General features: G+C 49.4%; 1 protein-coding gene across 2 annotated transcripts in view; it reads right to left on the bottom strand.

Annotated features, from left to right (window-relative positions):
* Positions 1-7,213, bottom strand: part of MYO5B (myosin VB) — a 334,942-nt gene extending 327,729 nt beyond the window's left edge. For both annotated transcript variants that reach the window (XM_054510300.2, XM_064577622.1), the window contains exon 1: positions 6,729-7,213. In XM_054510300.2, the coding sequence (XP_054366275.2) occupies positions 6,729-6,755 (27 nt within the window). In that variant the 5' untranslated portion in view covers positions 6,756-7,213. The remainder of the gene's footprint in view (positions 1-6,728) is intronic.
* Positions 7,214-20,012: the final 12,799 nt, after the last annotated feature.

Here is a 20,012-nt window from a genome sequence, read left to right as displayed (position 1 = left end):
GTCAGAGCTGAGCATTTAACCACACACCAGGACAGTCTGTACCAAGATCATGACCAGAGGCCAGGACTGCCCACACCAAGGTCGTGATCTGATCTTTATTAAAATCATGTTGTAAGATTTGCATTTCTTTAGAGAAAATCCCACCCAACCTTTTTATTTGCAAGAACCCCCAGATCCTAACGTTTCTCCTTTAAGCTCATAGATCCTCAAACGTAAGTTCATCTAAGTATTTTTATGACCCCAAACTGAACAGGTTTAAAAAAAAAAATCAAGTATTCCTCGCCCCATCCCTACTTTTCTGTCCACCCTCAAGCTGGAAACTTCAAGGTCATATTGGACGACTCCTGCCCTTGCCCACATAATCACACATTTGTTGAATTCTAGGCTCAATAATCCCTAAGTGGCTATAAGAAACCGTATAAGCATACTTAGCACACATATCTTAGTATGTAAATACCCTTCAATAAAGGAAAACTGATAGACATCACTTTAACCACAGGATCAAAGGGATACCATCAGAAATGGGACACGTTGATAGCACAGATCTCTTGAAATGGTGCACTAAGACCCATCACTCCTGATGTTTTCTTAGCAAAAATTCAAACACTCCATGTAAACAGAATACATCATGATTATTCAAACTGAAGGCCTTTCTACAAGGTAACAGATTAATACTCAAATTGCCTATGTTGTAAAAGATAAGAAACTGAGGGACAGTCCCTAATTGGAAATTAAGGGCACTAAGACGCTAAACAATGTGGAATCCTAGAAGGGACCCTGGACCACAGAAAGGTCGTTAGTGGAAAAACTGGCGAACTTCCAGTAAAGTTCATAGACCAGTTTCAACAACTGGGCTGTGCTTATGAGGTGTTAACATTGGGGGAATTTGGAAAAACACACCAACTCCATGCTATTTTTGCAACTGTTCCAGAAATCTAAAATTATTTCATGATCAAGAGCTATTACTACGGCTACTACCCCCAAATCGGTCTTGCTTATCCCTTCCCCCCATGCTTCCTACCATTCTTCCATTGCCTCCCGATAATGCCCTCCTTCCACCCTCCATGCCTATTCAAATCCTATTCACTCAAGGCCCAGTCACAACCCACTGCTGCTAAAGGGAGTCCTCCCCCCACCCCACTGCAGCACACCCACCTGGCTCCTTCCACAAAACATCTGTAATGGAGTATCTGCGCTCCTCCCGTGATCCATGGGTAATGCTGTATTGCTAACTTTGTGCACTTTAGGTTTCATTGCCCAATAACAATGCAAAAGGTGTAGACAAGCCCATCAGAACAGACATTTCACTCAAATGGGCTGCTTTTTAATGTGGTTTCTGGGAGTCTACTGAAATGTATTAGTTGAAATAGTTGGCCCATTATATAAGTTTTACCTTGAAAACTATGTAGAGTTAAATACACCATCACTTAGGGAAGGCTGTATTCAGACTTATAGGTTTTAAGCAGTATAGTTTATAGCTGACCATTACCACAGAAAATATTTAAGAACAAAAAACCCTTGCCAGACCTTAGAAAATGTGTTTTCTACTCCTACCTTGGCACTCCAACCAGTAACAGAATGCCAGCTCTATGAACAAAATAAGTACAATGGTATACAGAGACACTCTGACCAGACCCGGAGTTGTCAAAAAGCCTTCTAATGGGTGGCTACCCTGCAGCTAATCAAGTGAACTATTAGGAGCACATTAACCAAAAGGAAACTGGAAGAAACTAGCAGCCAGAATGCAAGCTTTCCCAAGAGGCCCGAGTGGGGAGACTTGGTGTCAGCAAAGAGCTACAAAGAAGTTCCAGCAGGACTTGGGGCAGGGGGATTGCGGGGGGAGGGTGGGAAGAAAGGACAAGCTCTTAATTATCTCTTCAGTACAAGGCACAGTGCTAAACACTGGATGCTCCAAAAAAAACATTTGTTAGGTCCTCTGCTCTCTAGGTGTGCTCCACCTACTTGGGGAAAAAAGGACGGGACAAGAACCCGGGACAAGAACCCGGGACAAGAACCCGGGACAAGAACCCGGGACAAGAACCCGGGACAAGAACCCGGGACAAGAACCCGGGACAAGAACCCGGGACAAGAACCCGGGACAAGAACCCGGGACAAGAGGGTTGGGGCAGGACAAGCTCACTCAGTGCGTACCTGTAATAGGCAGAGAATATGCCTGGGCAACCGGTGACAATTTGCATGCAAACTTTGGAATTCTGATGCTCACCAGCAGAGCGAAGAGCCCACTGGCTTTACATGTGCATCTGAGGAACGGGAGCAGACAGGAAAGGGAGTGGGAACCAGGGATAGGAAAGGCAGCAAGACACAAGGCAGAGAATAAGGCAAGGAGGAAGGCAGGTGCACGCTAATGGCTTCTGTGCAGCTACCTAGCTTCATAGGACCATAAGGAAGCCAGAGCCCTTGAGTTTCTCAACATCCACTCAGCCAAGCCACCATGGTTCCCAGAATCAGATGCTAAGATGAAGATCCCTGTTCAAGCGATCCATTAAGCAGTGCTCCCAGGATGGGGGTGAGGGGGTGGGGAGGAAGTGGGACAGGGAAGGGAAAGAAGGCAAGCAGGGGTGTGACATTCAGCAAAACCCAAGCAGAGGAACTTTGGCTCAACCTGCACATCTCTGGAAAGATTAGGGGCCTCACCTTAGGGCAGCCCTGTTCCCAAGGTTGGGGGGGTGGGTGGTTGGAAGCTACAGCTGTTATACTCCCACTGGTTAAAGGGCTGTTCTGTTCTTAATCTCAGGAAAACAAACTGAGGGTTGCTGGAGTGGTGGGGGGTGGGAGGGATAGGGTGGCAATGTGATGGACATTGGGGAGGGTATGTGCTATGGTGAGAGCTGTGAATTGTAGAACACTGATAAATCACACCTATACCTCTGAAGCAAATACATTATGTTAAAAAAAAGTAGGAAAAAATGAAGGGGAATCGGAGGGGGAGAAGAACCATGAGAGACCATGGACTCAGAGGGTTCTAGAGAGGAGGGGGTGGGGGGATGGGTTAGCCTGGTGATGGGTATTAAGGAGGGCACGTACTAAATGGAGCACTGGGTGCTATACGTAATGAATCATGGAACACTACATCAAAAACTAATGTAATGTATGGGGACATAAAAATAAAAATAAAGGGCTGTTCCGGGGCACGGGGTGCATGCTCAGGCTCCGGGAACCTTGGACAGAGACACAGGTGCTCCTGGGAATGAACAAGCACCAGGTAGTGTACAGGAGAGTCAAGGGCTTTTCTGAAATATCATTTGGGAGCCAACAGGAGTTTGACTCCTTAGTGCTTCCAAGGGTGGCAGGTGGGTACAGAGGCTAGCAACTCCTGTTTTCCAGAAGGACATCTGGGAGACACCTGCACACTGGATGCATAGGTAAAGTAGAGACAAAGCCCCCATTAACATACACAGGGTGGATCCACCAGGAAACTAGCAGCACTCAAACATTCACTTGTCAGTTAAAAATCAAACAAAATGGTTTGATGGTACTTCTTTCAGTCTGGCGATTTCCCCATCACTCTTCTGGCTAAAATCAAGACAGCCTACTGAAAGACCCAACTGGAAGAGCAATACTTATAGAGGGGTTATTCTGGATGAAAACCTAAGTCAGACTATTTTCTGCAATTATCACAATCAAGCTGTGCTTCCCAGGCTTGCACATGCTCCGGTGTCTTCCTGGGACCTGTACAAATCAAATTAGCCCATGTTTCTAACCCACAGGAAAAAAATTATGAATACTCGCCACATACATGCCATTTGTGACAGGACCACCCATCGTGCACTCCAGCTTTCTGTGAAGATTAGAGGAGGCTGACTCACCTTGACCTCACCCTCAGAGGGTCTGGCATGGACTCTAATTTTCTTTTCCCACCCAGAAAAGTCCCACTAGAGAGAACAATTTCTCAAAGGTGAGGCGTATGGGTCTTCCGAAAACAGGCATGCCTTTATTAACAGGAAGTAACCATAGTCAGGGACTAAAAACTCCAAAAAAAAGTAATTCACATAGCATAAGCGCCTCCCGTTAGTGTGCAGATAGGCAGACAGCAAGAAATTAGTAACTTTGGGGGGGGGGGGTCATCTTTTTTGGAATAATAGACTAACATACTAAGTTCTTACCTGAAACTGTACTTTCAGGTTAATTTATGCACTTAAAAGGTCTGCTTCCAATAAGATCTTCCAAGTAGGTCACTAAAGCAACAGGTATAGTCCTAAAGGGCTTTAATATTTCTATCCCACTTATAAATGCTGTTGACATAATGGATAGTTATTTCCATAATGCATAATACATTACAGTGCGTGCCTGGATCCAGCATTCATCACGTTAGACTAGCCTAGCAAGTTAAAAGGGGGAACATTGACTGTTTTAATACACTAAAACGGAATCCTCTCCCTAAGAAAATGAATCAGAGTAGCAGGCACGATTTCTCTGTGTAATTTGTGATTCATATGCATACTGAGAACCCAGCCTAGCAAGTAGGGTGATAATGATGAGGAAACAATGCAACTGCTTCTCATAGTAAAGCTTAAGTAACTCTGACAAAGAACTGCTCAAACTTCCATCTGGAAGCTACTGGGTGAGCCACAGAAAGTCTCCATTCCAGATTCATCTACCTGAAAGTGATTAAGAAACCCCCTAACATGGCCCAGTAAAACCGCCCAGCCCTACAAAGGCATTCTAATACTTTGAGTTGTCTCAAACCCTCAACACCCATGAAGCCAATTTAAGGCACTTGTGTGTTTTCTCAAGAGGTTTTCCTTAGGTGTTATCCTTACAAGCCCAGAAAATTACCCTCAAACTTCGGCTCCGACTTCCACTAGTGTTCATTTCTAATAGTTAACATGCAATACACTCGCTTATAACAGGAAATATACTGGTTTCTAACAAGAAAAATCGAGTGTCCTCCCCTGAAAGTGTGATCTATTAAAAGCAATGGAATCTTGTTTTTCAAGATCAGGGCTTCAAAAGCTAGATTTATTCAGTTATCCACCAGCTTCACGTAAAACGGCAATTATCTGATGGACTTGGTAATACATTGCAAGTATGGGCCGTTGAGGCACTCGTTTTATTTGGCAGTCGAGCAGTATCTCCGTGCACTTCTGTGTGTTAAAGCTTCATTCAGCGTTTCACTCTAGTTCAGGGGTCTTCCCCGCTGGGATCCAGCTCTAGTCCAAGTTCCTGACGACCCGCCTCTCGGGAAGACTGAAAGCCGGAGCTTTGAGGACTCCTCCCAAGACGCACAGGAGTAAAGCGGGTGGGGCGCTTTCCAAAGCCAGAAGCGCCAGAGATTTTCACTAAACTCCCCCCTGCCATCTTTCCCACACCTCACCCGCCTTCCTCCCCCCTTCCAGCAGCTGTCGCCCATCTGCAAGCCCGGCCCGGAGCCCTAGCGGAGGTGGACTAGGTGTCTGAGGCTGCCACGACCCCACCCCCGGCCAGGTTGCAGCCTCCGCAGCCACCTCGGGAGGGTCCTCCCCACTCGGCTCTAACTTTTCCCGGGAAAAATGAGAAAATTGGTCCAACGACGCAGCCAGCCCACCCAGCCGCAGAGCGCGCCCACGCGCGGGGCAGCTGCGAGCAAGAACCAGGTGAGGATGCGGAAGTGGCTCTTCCTCCCCGCCTAGACCTGTTGGCCCGGGCGGGTCTCCTGCAAATCGCACACCCACGCGCGCACCCTTCCCCCCACCCCGCCCCAGACAAACCCACTCTGCACGCAGACGGACGCCCAAGACGCTGTCAAACGAGTCACAGCCCCGGAAAAGACCGGGCGTGCAAACCTCTAAAACTCAGTGGGGGGGGGCACGTGCTTAAAAGCCCCGGCCCCGAGCGGGGCCCCGGCGGCGGAGCGGCCGCGGGCGCTCGGGGAGGCAGCGGCTGGTCCCTAACTTTAAACTGCCGCGGCAGCGGGGCGTCTCCCCCCAGCCCCACCTGTTCCCGACCGTGGGGGCCGAGCCCCGCACATCCCTGCTGACCTTGAGGGCATCCTGGATAATCCACACTCCACCCCTAGGTCCGCGTTCCTCCGACCCCCTTCCCATCCGTAACCGAAGCCCTCCTGGTACCCACGCAGAGGAGCCGCCTTCAGCCGCCCACCCCGGGCAAATTAAGAACGCGCTTTCCTGGGGTCTCCGCAGATCCTTCGAGCATCTCGCTTGACCCGCTGCTTAACTCCCCCTCCGCAAGCCATCAAGCCCCTCACAGCAGGTTGGGTCCCCTCCTCTCCACCCCAAGTGGGCCGACATCCCCTACGTGCGGGGTTCCCCCCACCGGTGCGCCGGAGCAAAGGAAGCCTTAGAGGGACGCCCTTGCGAGCTGCCGCTGCAGAGCGGGGTCCACCGGCAGGGGAGGGGGCGGCGGCGGGGCTGTCCCCCCGCTCCGGGCTCCGCGCTGGCAGGGACAGCCGCCCCTCCCCCACGGACCGGGAAACTCCGCACAGCCAGGCGAGGAAAGCGACAGCGGGGCGTCGGGGGGGGCGACCAGCCCCGGCCGGGAACAGCGCTGCGGAGCAGGCGCCGCGGGGCCGCCGAGAGCCGGACTCTCCCGGAGCAGCCAAACTTTCTCTACCACCCGAAGTTCCGGGCGCCCGGGAGGAAGCGACGGGGGGGCTGCCAGGCGGCTCCCGGGACCGCAGGGAGGGCGCCCCCGAGGGCCGCGGCGGCCGGGAGCGCGGCGCCCTCGCCCTCACCTGGGCCGCCGGACGGCGGCGCGCGGCCCGCACTCACCTGGCTGTAGAGCTCGCCGACCGACATGACCCCGCGGGCCGGCCCGAGCCGGGGCACCGTGCCTGGCGTGCGGCCCTCGCTCGTGCCCCGCCGGGCGGCGGTCCCGCCTCCTCGCCGCCCGCCGGCTCTCAGCCCACGGCCGGCCCGCCTGGCGCCATCTTCCCGGGCTGGCCGAGAGTTTCCCGGGGTCTCGTCGCTTTCCCCCGGACCTGCCCCGCCGGCTTCCTGGAGGCGCCGCGGCCCGCTCGCCCTCGGCCGGCGCGACCTTTACTCCCGCGGTGGCGGCGCCGCTGCGGCCGGGCAGGAGTTGCGGGCGGGGGAGGCGGCGGCGCGGCGCCGCTCCCCGCTCAGGTATGGGAGGAGGTGCGGGCGCCCGGGAGGCAGGGAGGGCGGGCCGCGGAGCGGGCGGCCGGTACGCTGCGGCCGCCGCCTTTGAGCCCTGCCGGGGGCCGGGCTGGACGCGCCCTCCGGCGCCCCCGCCGCAGCGGGGTCCACGGGGCCGGGGGCGGGGCCGGGCGCGGAGCTGCCGCCGGGCGCCCCCTGCTGGCCGCCGAGCGCACGCCCGCACAGGTGCGCGCCCGCTGCTGCACCTGCCGCGCCTCGCTCCCCTTGCTCTCCGCAGAAGCTGCGCAGGGAGAGCGGAGACAAGAAAGAAGTAACAGAGGGCGAGGGGAGGACAGAGGGAGGAAAGAGAGGAGTAAGCGTCTACGGCTGAAAGCTTCCATACATTTGCCTCCGGACTATACGTGGCTGCGTTCAACAGTCTCATTACTAAAATTCAGTTCTGTCATGGCAGATCATAAAAGGTGATTTGGCTATACCAACGATGGTCTCCGTCAAACCGAGCTCCCTGGGCTAAAGTCCTTACTAGAGAAGTGGGACTTGTAGCTTCTCTACTTGTTTTGCCTGTTTCACCCACGGCTTCCAACTAGGCTCCTAGCCGCCCCCACCGAGGGTTGTTCGCTTTTCAGGAAAGTCTTGCATTTTCTTCTCTTACATGCGCACTCTGCGTCTCTCTACCACTTTCTACCTCATTTTGGTCCCCCCGTCAGCCCCCCTGCCCGCGCTAATAGCATTTGGCTGCCTGCAGCAGCTTCTACCCCCCTTCTACTTGTAGTAGAAAAAAGGAAACCTCAGCCCAAAGGAAAGTAGCTGGTAGGAGTTGGCGGAGGGAAAGCAGCTACTGTAGAAGAAAGGGACCTTGACTTATCTGAAGATAGCCTCCGAGGGTAGTTCTCGACCGGAGTATGTGTGCATCCCCACCGCAGAAATGGTTCTGGAGCCTCAGGCCCTGGAAGGTGCTTCTTAAACTCTCCCCATTTAAGACCTTCCCACGTGGAATCCAGGGCCTCAATTTAATTCACCTGCCCAGCCCTTCACACCTGTGCCTCCTCAATGAGACTCACCTAGGGAGCTTTACCAGATCCAAGGAAATTCTGATTTAACTTGTCTGGGGTGCTGCCTGGGTAAATGGATTTTTAAGAGCTCCCACGTCGTTCTAATGACAGCCAAGGTTAAGAATTGCTGCTTTAGTCCCTTCCTAAATGATTCCACTCACCCCCCATCCTATTGAAATTGTCTTCTCCCTCTGAAGCATGGGGTAGTAAATGACTCCCCCCACTCAGGTTCCACCACCTTCTTAGCCTTCTCATTTTTCTCCTCTTGTTTTCCTAGTCTCTCTAACCATACCTTCATGATGTCCTTTCTGTCTGCTGGTTCTTCAATAAAACTGTGGCCCATTTCCCAGATCTCTTCTTCGCATCCACACCCCCCATTTTGCCTCTCACTGCATTGTTAACTCTCAAATCTAATTCTAACCTTACTGTAGACCCACCTTTCCACCTGCCCCATAGACAACGGTAGCAATCCCACCAGGACCTAGCATTAGCCTGAAACTCATTTGTTTCCATCCGTCCTCCCCACCCCCAACCTGCCTCCAACCTTCTTGCTTCCATCATACCTGGCACAGATTAAAATCTCAGTTCAGCATGAACTGAACTGAATCACCTCCCTGAGGAGAATCCTACTCTTGGCCAGGGCTTTGTGAATTTCTAGTCTCAAAAATCAGATATGGTCTTTCCCTCCTTTGAATAATAATAAAGACATTTTAAAACTTACTTTGTGCCAGGAAACTTGCCAACTGCTTTCCTTCTGTGATCTTGTCTCAGCCTCAGAGCAACCCTATAAAGGAGGTTTGAATAATAAATCTATTTCACAGCTGAGGAAGGTGAGGCCAGTGGGGGGAACATTCTAGATCAAGAGAACAGGCCCTCAACTACACTCTGTCTCACTCTAGAGCCTAAGCACTTGCTTTTACACCGGTGGTTCTTTACTGTTAATGTGTATCAGGATGATGAGGTACCAGGCAGTGCTAATTTGGCTGGTCCACGTGTGGTCCATGAGTCTACGTGTTTAATGAGTACCCCAGCTGGTGTAGGGGCAGTTCAAACTGAATCCTCCCAATAGGTAAATGAGTGAGTGAGCGTGGAAGTGGATTCCTTGCTAGTTGAGCCTCCAGACAGGACTTGAAGACCACAGCCCCACCTGACACTTTGATTGTAGCCATGTGAAACATCCTCAAGCAGAGGATTCAGAAAAGCTGTTAAAGAAACATAATACAGTCTGGGACCTGCGGAAACTGTGGGATAATAAGTGGGTGTTGTTTGAAACCACTGAGCTTTGGGGTGCTTTGTGATGCACCAAAAAATGACTAATAAAATCACCTACAAAAAGTGTTGTGTGATGACTGGCTTACTGGTAAGAACTTCTTCCCAGCAATTTTCTCTCATCCCCTTCATGGCAGGTTGCTTTCCCAAATGCTCCTACCTGCAAGGCAGCCATCTCCTTACTGGGGTGGGTAGTCCCCTGGTGTATGCCAAGACATTTCAAGGAGTTCTATTCCATAATCTGTTTTAAGGAAGTCGGTGTCCAGATCCTAAATCTCCATATGCACTGGCAAAGCAGAACACTGATTTGCCAACAAACAGGCCTGCAGTGAGGGGGGCTCATTATCAGATCTCCCTCCTCACTTCTCAAAAGAAAGGTGCATTTCTCAGTCCTCCTGAGGAGTAGGATGGTGCTTTTCTTGGGGAGCAAGAGCGTCCAGGACACCAAATAAAAGGACAGTTAGAAACTTTGGTGCTGATAACGTGAGTGACCTTCCTGAAGGAGCCATGTATCCTGTGCAGGGCAGGTGGATTCCAATTCTGTTATCAACAAAATTGAAGGAGGGCCCAAACCCGTTGTCAGCCAGCAGATTGTCTTCTTTAAAAGATTTATTTATTGGGCGCCTGGGTGGCTCAGTCATTGGGCGTCTGCCTTCGGCTCAGGTCATGATCCCAAGGTCCTGGGATCGAGTCCCCACGGTCCTGGGATCGAGTCCCCACATCGGGCTCCCTGCTCCGCGGGAAGCCTGCTTCTCCCTCTCCCACTCCCCCTGCTTGTTCCTGCTCTCACTATGTCTCTCTCTGTCAAATAAATAAATAAAATCTTTTAAAAATAAATAAATAAATAAAGATTTATTTATTTGATGGGGCGCCTGGGTGGCTCAGTTGGTTAAACGGTTGCCTTTAGCTCAGGTCATGATCTCAGGGTCCTGGGATCAAGCCCCATATCGGGCTCCGTACTTACTGGGGAGTCTGCTTCTCCCTCTCCTTCTGCTGATCTCTCACTCATGCTGTTTCTCTCAAATAAATGACTAAAATCTTTAAAAATAAATAAATAAAAGATTTATTTATTTGAGAGAGAGTGCACATGACCTGGGGGAGGCGAGGAGAGGGAGAGAGAGAAGCAGACTCTCTGCTCAGTGCTAACCCAAGGGGGCTTGATCCCAGGACCCCGAGATCATGACTTGAGCCAAAATCAAGAGTCATACGTTTAACCAACTAAGCCACCCAGGCACCCCTGTCAGCCAACAGATTATTAAAAATAATCTTCTGATGAATCACTATGTGATTTTTTGGCAACTCTAAAGGAATTCAAAGAATTGAGGGATGGTGTTCTAGTAGAATTTCCTTTCCCATCTAATGTATGTAAACAAATATATAGTACCTATGTCTATAATGAAAATCAGAATAGATTTTTGAAGTTGTATAAAATTTTTGAAGTTGTGTTAATTCAGTTCAGGATAATGTTAATACTAGACCACTAGAAATGGTTTAAAATATATTAGTTTATATACATATATTTGTTATAGGTAAGTATGATAGGGTGTTTGTTAAAAGAGTTTCTAGCATAAACATGTGGGCTAAAATTCTGTAAAGCAAGTGGAATGGAATTTCAAGCTCAAGAAAAAATGAATGTTTAAAGAATTTGTGTGTTCTCTTTAATGAGCAACAGAGGGTATCAAATTGCTGTGGTAGTGACAACTGAATCCATTTAAAGGAGTTTGTGTTTTATTTTAAACTGACAATATGTACAATATGCCAAAAATGGCATCTGTTGCAACTATCTAAACTTGTTAAAATTTTAGTTATTAAACTAAAAATGTGTGGAGACATAACATGGTTTTTCAAAATCCCTTTGGAGAGCCTAAAAAGCAAGAAAGTCCAAAGCCCTTTGAGCAAAGAGCAGCCTCTTGCCCAAACTACCAAATTAAGTCTTTATTAGGAATTTAGGATTTAAAATGGCATTAACTGGGGCACCTGGCTGGCTCAGTCGGTAGAGCATGCGACTCTTGCTTTTGAGGTGGTGAGTTCAAGCCCCACATTGGGCTTAGAGCTTACTTAAAATAATAATAATAATAATAATAGGGACACCTGGGTGGCTCAGTCAGTTGGGCATCTGCCTTCGGCTCAGGTCATGATCCCAGGGTCCGGGGATCAAGCCCTGCATCATTGCATCGGGCTCCCTGCTTAACGGGAAGCCTGCTTCTCCCTCTCCCTCTGCCCGTCCCCCCTGCTCATGTTCTTGCTCTCTCTCTCTCTCTCAAATAAAAAATAATAATAATAATAAAATAAAATGGCATTAACAGCCTTGGTGCTGTGGAACGCTTTCAGCTTTGCGGTTTCTTCAGGGTCATCTCTGAGTTCTTCTGAGGGCAAGGCAGATTTATTTTTCCCCTGTTCTAAGTTTGCACTCAGCCCATGAGGTCTTCAACAGTGACTTCTGTTACCCTCCATATAGGGAGACCCTGACACCGAACCCAACCTGGATTCCTGCGCCCCCGGCGGGGGGGGGGCGGAGGTGGGGGGGGGAGCCCTACCACGTGGGGATGGTTGAAGACGTGGCAGGGGGAGGGGGAGGAGAGAAAGGACTCGGGGCCCTGAGGAATGCAGAGGGCTGGGTACCCCAACCAGAGAGATGGGGACGTCATAACTGTTTTCAAATACTTGAACATCTGTCATGCGAAAGAGAGATTAGGCTGGTCCTGCCTCTTGGAGGCCACACTCGACCGCAGGGAGGAAGTTAGATAGAGGACAGCCACAAAGATCAAGTACAACATTCTAATCAGGAAAACTGCTTAAGAGAGAAACTGGCCTCTCGTGAGGAAGTGAGTGTGCTGTTCTGGGAGTAATTCAAGCAGAGGCCGGATCACTGTCAAGGTCGCTATAGATTCTGCCATGGGGAGGGAGGCTGGGCTGTACCACCCCCCCGCCCCCGCCCCCGCCCCCGGGCGTGGGCTCTGTTAGCTGCCCTCTATCCACCTCGCTCCTGACATCAGAGAGAGTCTAGATCTGTTGTCACAAATGCTGTATTGAGAACCTCAAGGGAAGAAAAGCCCCATCTCAAAGCTTGCTCCTTTGGAAGGCTTGATATCAGTCCTTTGCAATCAGTAAGACTGTAAATCCTTTGTTCTCTTCAGTGGGGGTTTCATTTAAAGCTTGGCTTTAATCCCAAATGGAACAAGGGTTTTGCTTCCTACGAGGCACCCTGACTGCTGCAAAAGAGGTTCTTTTCTTGGGGGAAGAGGGAGAGAAAAAGGTGGAATTTACACTCTCCCAGAACCCCCAAAATCTCTGCTCATGGAAGCTGTTCACAGGACCAAGAGCTGTTATATAAATGACTGTAATGACCCCCAGAATGGAATGGCATATCTACTGGAGCTTGAACAGAGAGAAGGGAGAAGAAAAATGAGGTGGTGTGGACCAAAGAAAATGCAAAGAGCCTGCATGCCACAGTCTACATATCCTGCTAAAGTGACCCTGAGCCCCTGGTCCTCTGATCACTGCCCCTCACCCTGGCCTGCTCTCAGGAAACCAGAGGCAGGATCGCTCTGCAGAGAATGGCCAGGGCCACAGTTAAGTTCTAGCCCCAGCGTCTTGCGCCCTCTTCTGGACATTTTTCCCAACAGCCGGTTTAATTTTGCTTTTTCTCTCATTTTCTGTATTCCATAATTCCCTGATCTTTGAAAGTCATAACTGGAAGGGCCTCAAGGAGATCAGTGGCCAACCTCCTCATGTGACAAGTGGGAAAACTGACCCTCAGAGAGGAGGTGGGAGCTGCCCAAAGCCACAGAGCTTGTTGGCCGCCCAGCAGCTCCCGGCCCGGACATTTCTGAGAAGAACTAAGAAGTGGAGGCTCACAAGCCCTGCCTGAGGGACAGAGAATTTCACTTACAGTCTCTCCCCACGTGCCTGGCTCAGAAAGCATACCGTTCAGTCCATATCACCCATCAATAAATCAAACCTGAACCATCAAACGGACATCTTGCTGTGGGGCCCAAGCTTCTACCTGATTCCAGATGAGACTTTTCTCACATCCTAAGATGAAGTAAGGGGGAATCAGAGCCGGAGGCTGTCTGAGGATGGATCTCGGGGCTTCTGTCAATTACCCAGTCTAGTCAATTAATACAACCTGCCTAGAAAATGCTGTCTGTTTCCAAATCCTACCCATCCTTTAAGGCCGTGATTCTCCATCTTGGTGACACATCCACGTGACCTGGGAATTGCTTCACAAGGGCTGATCCCCATATCTCCTCTCAGAAGCTCCAATTTACCTGTTCTGGGGCATGGTCTTTAAACACTTCCCAGGTAATTCTAGAGTGGAGCCAAGATCAAGAACCTCTGAATTAGAACTACCCTACACCTCCTCCAGGAAGCCTTCTGGCACTACATGGATGTGTTTCTATTCCATTGGGTACCAGAAATTGATGATATCTATAATATACTTTGGAATACTTCAGTATACACAGTTAGTTTGAACTTTAATTCTGGGGGTAGCCAGGTAACCTGCTATTTACATTGCAGAGGGGCAAGCTGGCATATCAGAAAAGGCCACATTCCATACAGAGCCACAAGTCTTTCCACTATTCACAGCTCAATCAATAACCAAGTCTTGGCTAGTTAGCATAATGGAAGTCCTAATGAGTTTTTATTGGTGAAACTGGTGACTTCTTAAATAGCAAGATGGATGTTAGGAGGAGGCTCTCTTTGGTGAAATTAAAGGTCCTCAAAATTTGGGGAGTGGCCAGAGACACTCCTCACCCTTGCTGAAATAAGCCACAACAAGAATCCTGAGTGCTCGGCAACCTGCATCATTACGGTGGGTCCCCAAGCCTGGATCCTAATTTGGTCCTGTGTCCAGCCAGGGGTTTAGGAGGATTTCTGATTGTCTAATACTGACTAGAAGGCATAGAATCCTGCCTCAGAAATGTTGCAATGAATGTAGGTAAACCTCCAGGGACCCTGTCTTACAGGTGTGGTCAGAGCCCCTAGAAGGTTAGCGCCCTGGGATTTTATCAAGGTTACAAAGCCAGTTAGTTATATGACTTCTCTACCTATTTTGCCAATGAAGGCTTGTTTAGTAAGTGTCCATATATGTGGCAGAATTTGGACACCCTTCTTTATAACCTGTAGCCACCACCTCAAGGTTTGTCAACTACTGTTATCTACCAGAAAGAACTCAATTGCAATGGATGACCAGATAAACCTAGATCATTTTCTAATGTTGAGTCTTGTTTGTATAATTCTGATTCTTCTTGAAAAATATTAGTGTAAACATTATTTATTAAATACCCACTATGGGGACACCTGGGTGGCTCAGTTGGTTAAGTGTCTGCCTTCTGCTCAGGTCACGATCCCAGGGTCCTGGGATCAAGTCCCGCATCAGGCTCCTTGCTCATTGGGGAACCTGCTTCTCCCTCAGCCTGCCGCTCCCCCTGCTTCTGCACCCCCCTGTTTGTGTGCACACATGTTCTCTCTGACAAATAAATAAATAAAATCTTTAAAAAAGAAAACCACCCACTATGTTTCAAGTACCCTACAAGAGACTAGATGTTTAGACATAAATACAATGTGTTCTGGGGACTCATCTCAAACACGCAGCTGCCTTCTTGACGTTTCCACATGGTTATCTCAGGATATCTCCAACTTAACCTGCCTGAAACAAAAGTCTTTATTTTCACCTGCCACACACGTTCTTCACCAAATCTTAGCCATATGGATGTAGGACCCAGAAGTCATCTACGTTCCTCCCTTTGTCTCAGTTCTCTGGTCTAATCCATCTGCAAGACTTCGCAGCTCAATCTCCAAAGCATGCCCCAAATCTGCCACCTCGTTCCATCTCTCCATCTCTGCTGCCAGCACCCTCAGCCAGGCCCCGGCCACATCCTGCTGGACCCTGCGAAAGCCACCAGATTGGTCCCTTCATTTTCATCTACGTTTCTTTTTTTAAAGATTTTATTTATTTATTTGACAGAGAGAGACAGCGAGAGAGGGAACACAAGCATGGGGAGTGGGAGAGGGAGAAGCAGGCTTCCCACGGAGCAGGGAGCCCAATGCGGGGCTTGATCCCAGGACCCTAGGACCATGACCTGAGCCAAAGGCAGATGCTTATCAACTGAGCCACCCAGGCACCCTTCATCTACGCTTCTGACCTCATCTCTTCCTGTCCCTCTCCTTCCTTCCGTCCTTGTTTTTTTTTTTTTTTGAGACAAAAAAAGGAAAATTTATTTCGTGAAAGGGAAGATAGAGATTGTAATCAATTCACCTTATTTAAAGGAGACCATAGGAGGCCTTAAGCTGGACCTCCTTTTCCCTCTTTATATTTTTACTGAGATAAAATTGGCAGATAACATTAGTTTCAGGTGTACACCATAATAATCCCAAATTTGCATAAATTGCAAACCGATCACCACAATGAGTCTAGTTGACATTCATCACCACACAACGGACTCCCTTACCCCCTTTTAGCTCTTCTCCTTTCTTACTTTGCTCTTCCAGCCACCAACCTTTCTGCTCCCAAAACAATGTCTCAGCTCAGGGTCCTTGAACGTGCTGACATGTGAGCCATTCACTTCAGGCCCCAAATTTAAGGATGCACCAAATATCTCAGAAATCAAGGCAATGTTTTAATGCAATAGTTAAAAAAAACTAATGCAAAAAGTCCACGCCCCTTTATGCATGCTCTCTATATTTTTTTAAAGGCTATTTTCTTCCCCAGGACATTCAAGGAGTGGAAAAGGATTGAAAAATCATAAAGTAAGTATATTAAAACTCACATTATTTTAAGTTTAAATATCTTATTTATGCTTGGATTAGGGCCCCCCCCGAGACCACCTTCAGGATTGATGATTCCTTAGGAGGACTCACAGGACTCAGCAGAACTGTTATATTCTTCATGGTTTGGGTTTATTACAGTGGAAGGATACAAACTAAAATCAACAAAGGAAAGAGGTGCATAGGGTGGTACCCAGGAGAGGACAGGCACCAGCTTCCCGTTGTCCTGACCAGTGGACTCATAGGTACAGCCCTTACTTCTCTCAGCAAGGATGTGTGACAACATGTCACATGTCTGGCAGCCACCTAACGGTGCCCCAATAATATTTGCATCCCCAGCCTTGGCAGCTTTGGAGTGTGGGGATGCATATCATTTAGCATTTTATTTTTCTGCTTTAGCTGAATGTTTATGGTTTGCTTCTATTTCAACATGTGTTACTCCATAAATCAGGCTGTAAAATTCTCACCAAGTTGTCTTTTGACTCAAGCATTTGGCCGTTCCTGCTCCGGCTGGTCTTAAAGCTCGTTCCACAAGTGGTCAGGGCAGGAACTGTGCAGCCCCTGGCTGCCCACTGCTCACACCTCCAGTACCACCCACAGGGAAGGTACCCCCTTTCCCCGGGCTGCAACCAGTTTTAAGCCCAAAGTCAATACATTGCCTAAGTGGGTCTTGACACTGCTTTGCCTTGAACTCCAGTTCCAGTCACTGGCATCCTGCTTTACTCCTTACAACCAAGCCTCTGTAACAGTCTGGTTATAGGGCCTGAACCCCCCTCTTGCCCTGGTGAATCTCCTCTCTGTCCTGTTCCCCGTGTCATACCCAGGTTTTTCTGGGAAAAGACTCGACCGCCCCACCACAGTCTTCCCCCTGGTCTCTGATCCCATCTGTAAGCCGAGGTCTCATGCCTTCATCCCAGTTTTTGCAACACTTCCTCCCGGATGCCTGGACCTGCCTGTATCTTGCTTCAGATTCCCGATGCTCTGATCTACTCACCTGTCAAGATCCCTGGGACCCACCACTGGGAGCTCCCCAGACTTCATGCTAAGCCTGGGGGATCTGTTTGGTTTGGGGGTCAGTGCTTCTTAATAACCTCCCACAGCATCCTGAGGGAGCCCTGAACGGTCATGAGTGGACCGCCAAAGTCTGATTACAATGTAAAATTTATTTTTGGTATGACCGCGGACATACACTTTGATGAACAGGATGGCCTTTGCTTTGATGGAGAGGTAAGAAATGGGGGACGCTGTTTGCTGGCACATTTCAGGCTGACAGAGTAGGGGGCACAGTCAGGCACTGTCCACAGGCAGGACATTCGCACTGAGGGCCAACCTGGGGGCTCGTGCAGACCGCTCGGGATGCCGGGCGGCGGCAATAATGTCATGCGGTAGTCACCTCTGACCCGGGCTGGCTTCGTTCATTTCAGTCCTTTCAGATGCGCCAACAAATTTTCTCCTATTTGCGGTGTGACTTGAAACATGCACAAAAAAGTTGAAGCAACATGACGGGGGCCAGGTTCACCCTCCCGGCACTGACCTGCGGCCGTCCAATGGCCCCTTCTTTCCTGAAGTGGATCAGTAGCTCGGATTTTGCTGCCTGCTTGGCAATTATAAGCAACCATCAAAATGCCCATTCCCTTTGCCCCAGAGATTCCACTCGGGGAGTTTACATTCCTGATGTGCTCCTGAGTTTATTCATGGCAGCCCATGATTCAAGATAACAAAAGCCTGGAAGCTTTCCCGAAAGTCCATCCCCAGGAGTCTCCTGGTGGCACGAAGCCCCAAGCAAGATGGTCCATGAAGATGTTGGTCCAAACCGGGGTCCTAGCAGTCTCAGAGATTAGATTTCCCGAACATTCACTGGTGAGAGTTGGGTATTGCACACACCAAGAATAGAGGACATGGAGGCAGAAAAGAGAGAGAGGAGAACCTGCTGTGGGTGGGTGGGGTGAAGAGGGGCAGCCGTGTGTCTTCATGGGAGAAAAAGGCATAAGAGATGGGGAGGGAGTGGAGGGGAGTCCTGCCCCCTGGGTGCTGGGCTGGGGGGAGAGAGAGACGAATGTCATGAGGTGGGGCCTGGGGGTGTGGAAGGGGACACAGGAACTGCCAGAGATAGAACTTGATTTTTGTATTTTTTTACCACTGTAACCTGGGTGGCTTGGATGACTTTCTTGCAGGAAACAGCATTTCTCTTCGAAGTAATAGAAGAGTCTCCCCTCTTCTTGACAGTGCAGACACCTGCATTTAGCACACATTGTTGGGAAAGCACATTCAACCTGAATGATTACCTCCCTTGCCTTTTTACTGCACATACATTTCTCTGGTTCTTGGCCCCAGACGTGGGATTTGATTTGCAGCATTTACGACGAAATGATTTGTTGTTTTGTGTTATTGCCCTAACTCCTTGTCTGGGTCCATTTCCCCCGCCCCAGTTTTCCACACGTCACCATGACCTGCCTCCAGCGTTTCTCCCCTAGTCAGGTGCCAGCCCATGGCTGCTTCCCTGGGTCCCCGAGTCAGGGGCCAGCCCATGGCTGCTTCCCTGGGTCCCCGAGTCAGGTGCCAGCCCATGGCTGCTTCCCTGGGCTGCAGCAAAACTACAGTTAGTCCTTTGGAGAAAAAGCTAGAGAGGCTACAGCTGGTTCCTGAGAGGCCCCAGAAGCTGGGGGCCCGCAGAAACAGAGCACTGTGCCTCAGTTTCCAGTGTAGGGAGAGGTGTGTGCCCGTATGCACAACAGGGCTTTGGAATGTCACCCTGATTAATGGCATGCTAAAATCACACACACACACACACACACACACACACACACACACACACCCCGGGCCAGCCAACCACAGGCAGACCACTCTGTAGGGAAACAGTGGTGCTTCTCCCCCAGCCTTGCTCAGACTGTAGCTATAAACATTGAGAGCTGAGAACTGAATCCATAATCCCAGGACTCTTTCCATATGAATCTGGACCACTAAGCATTTATTCAAAGCCTATCATGGGCCTGGTGTTCATTTGGAGTCCATACCTCATTTTCTTGTGAGAATTCCCAACAGAATAGAGTTTTTATTTTTGCTTTTGCTTTTTATTTGAACAACTTATTCTCTTCAAGTGATTTAAGATACTACAAGTCATGTAGTTCAAAGTTCTGCAAACTAAAAAAAAAAAAAAAAAAAGCTTCAAAGGTGGTATGCCCCACAGTGTTTGTTAGAAAGGGTACTGGAGGGCGCCTGGGTGGCTCAGTCGGTTAAGCGTCTGCCTTCAGCTCAGGTCATGATCCCAGGGTCCTGGGATCGAGCCCCGCGTCGGGCTTCCCTTGCCCACCCAGCAGTGACAACAAGCAAACTCCTGACATATGCAGCAACATGAAAGAATCACATAAACTTTATCTTGAGTGGAAGAGACCAGTCACAGAAGACTACATTCTTTGGTTTGGTTTGGTTTGGTTTGGTTTGGTTTGGTTTGGTTTGGTTTGGTTTGGTTTGGTTTGGTTTGGCTTGGTTTTAGAGAGAGAGTGTGTATGTGTGTGAGGTGGGGGGAGCCCAAGGTGGGGCTCAATCTCTTGACCCTGAGATCATGACCTGAGCTGAAATCAAGAGTCAGACAGTCAACCAACTGAGACCCCCAGGTGCCCCACAGAGGACTACATTCTGCATGGGATTCCATTTGTATGATGCTCCAGATCAGGCAAAACGGATGGGGGAGGGGTGCTGCAAGTCGAATAGCGGTCACTTCTGAGGGGCATTGACTGGGAAGGGGCGTAATGCAGACAATGTGCTAAGCGAGAGCAGGTGGGGTTATATAGGACCAAACATGCCAAGATGCACGCTGTGCACTTCACACATTTTACTGTATGAATGT

Source organism: Mirounga angustirostris, unplaced genomic scaffold, assembly GCF_029215605.1.
Source record: "Mirounga angustirostris isolate CCGP_5_RB_7025 unplaced genomic scaffold, mMirAng1.0.hap1 SCAF_14, whole genome shotgun sequence".
NCBI classification, from domain to species: Eukaryota; Metazoa; Chordata; class Mammalia; order Carnivora; family Phocidae; genus Mirounga; species Mirounga angustirostris.
Note: the sequence above shows the minus strand (reverse complement) of the source record. Positions and strands in the feature narration are given on the sequence as shown.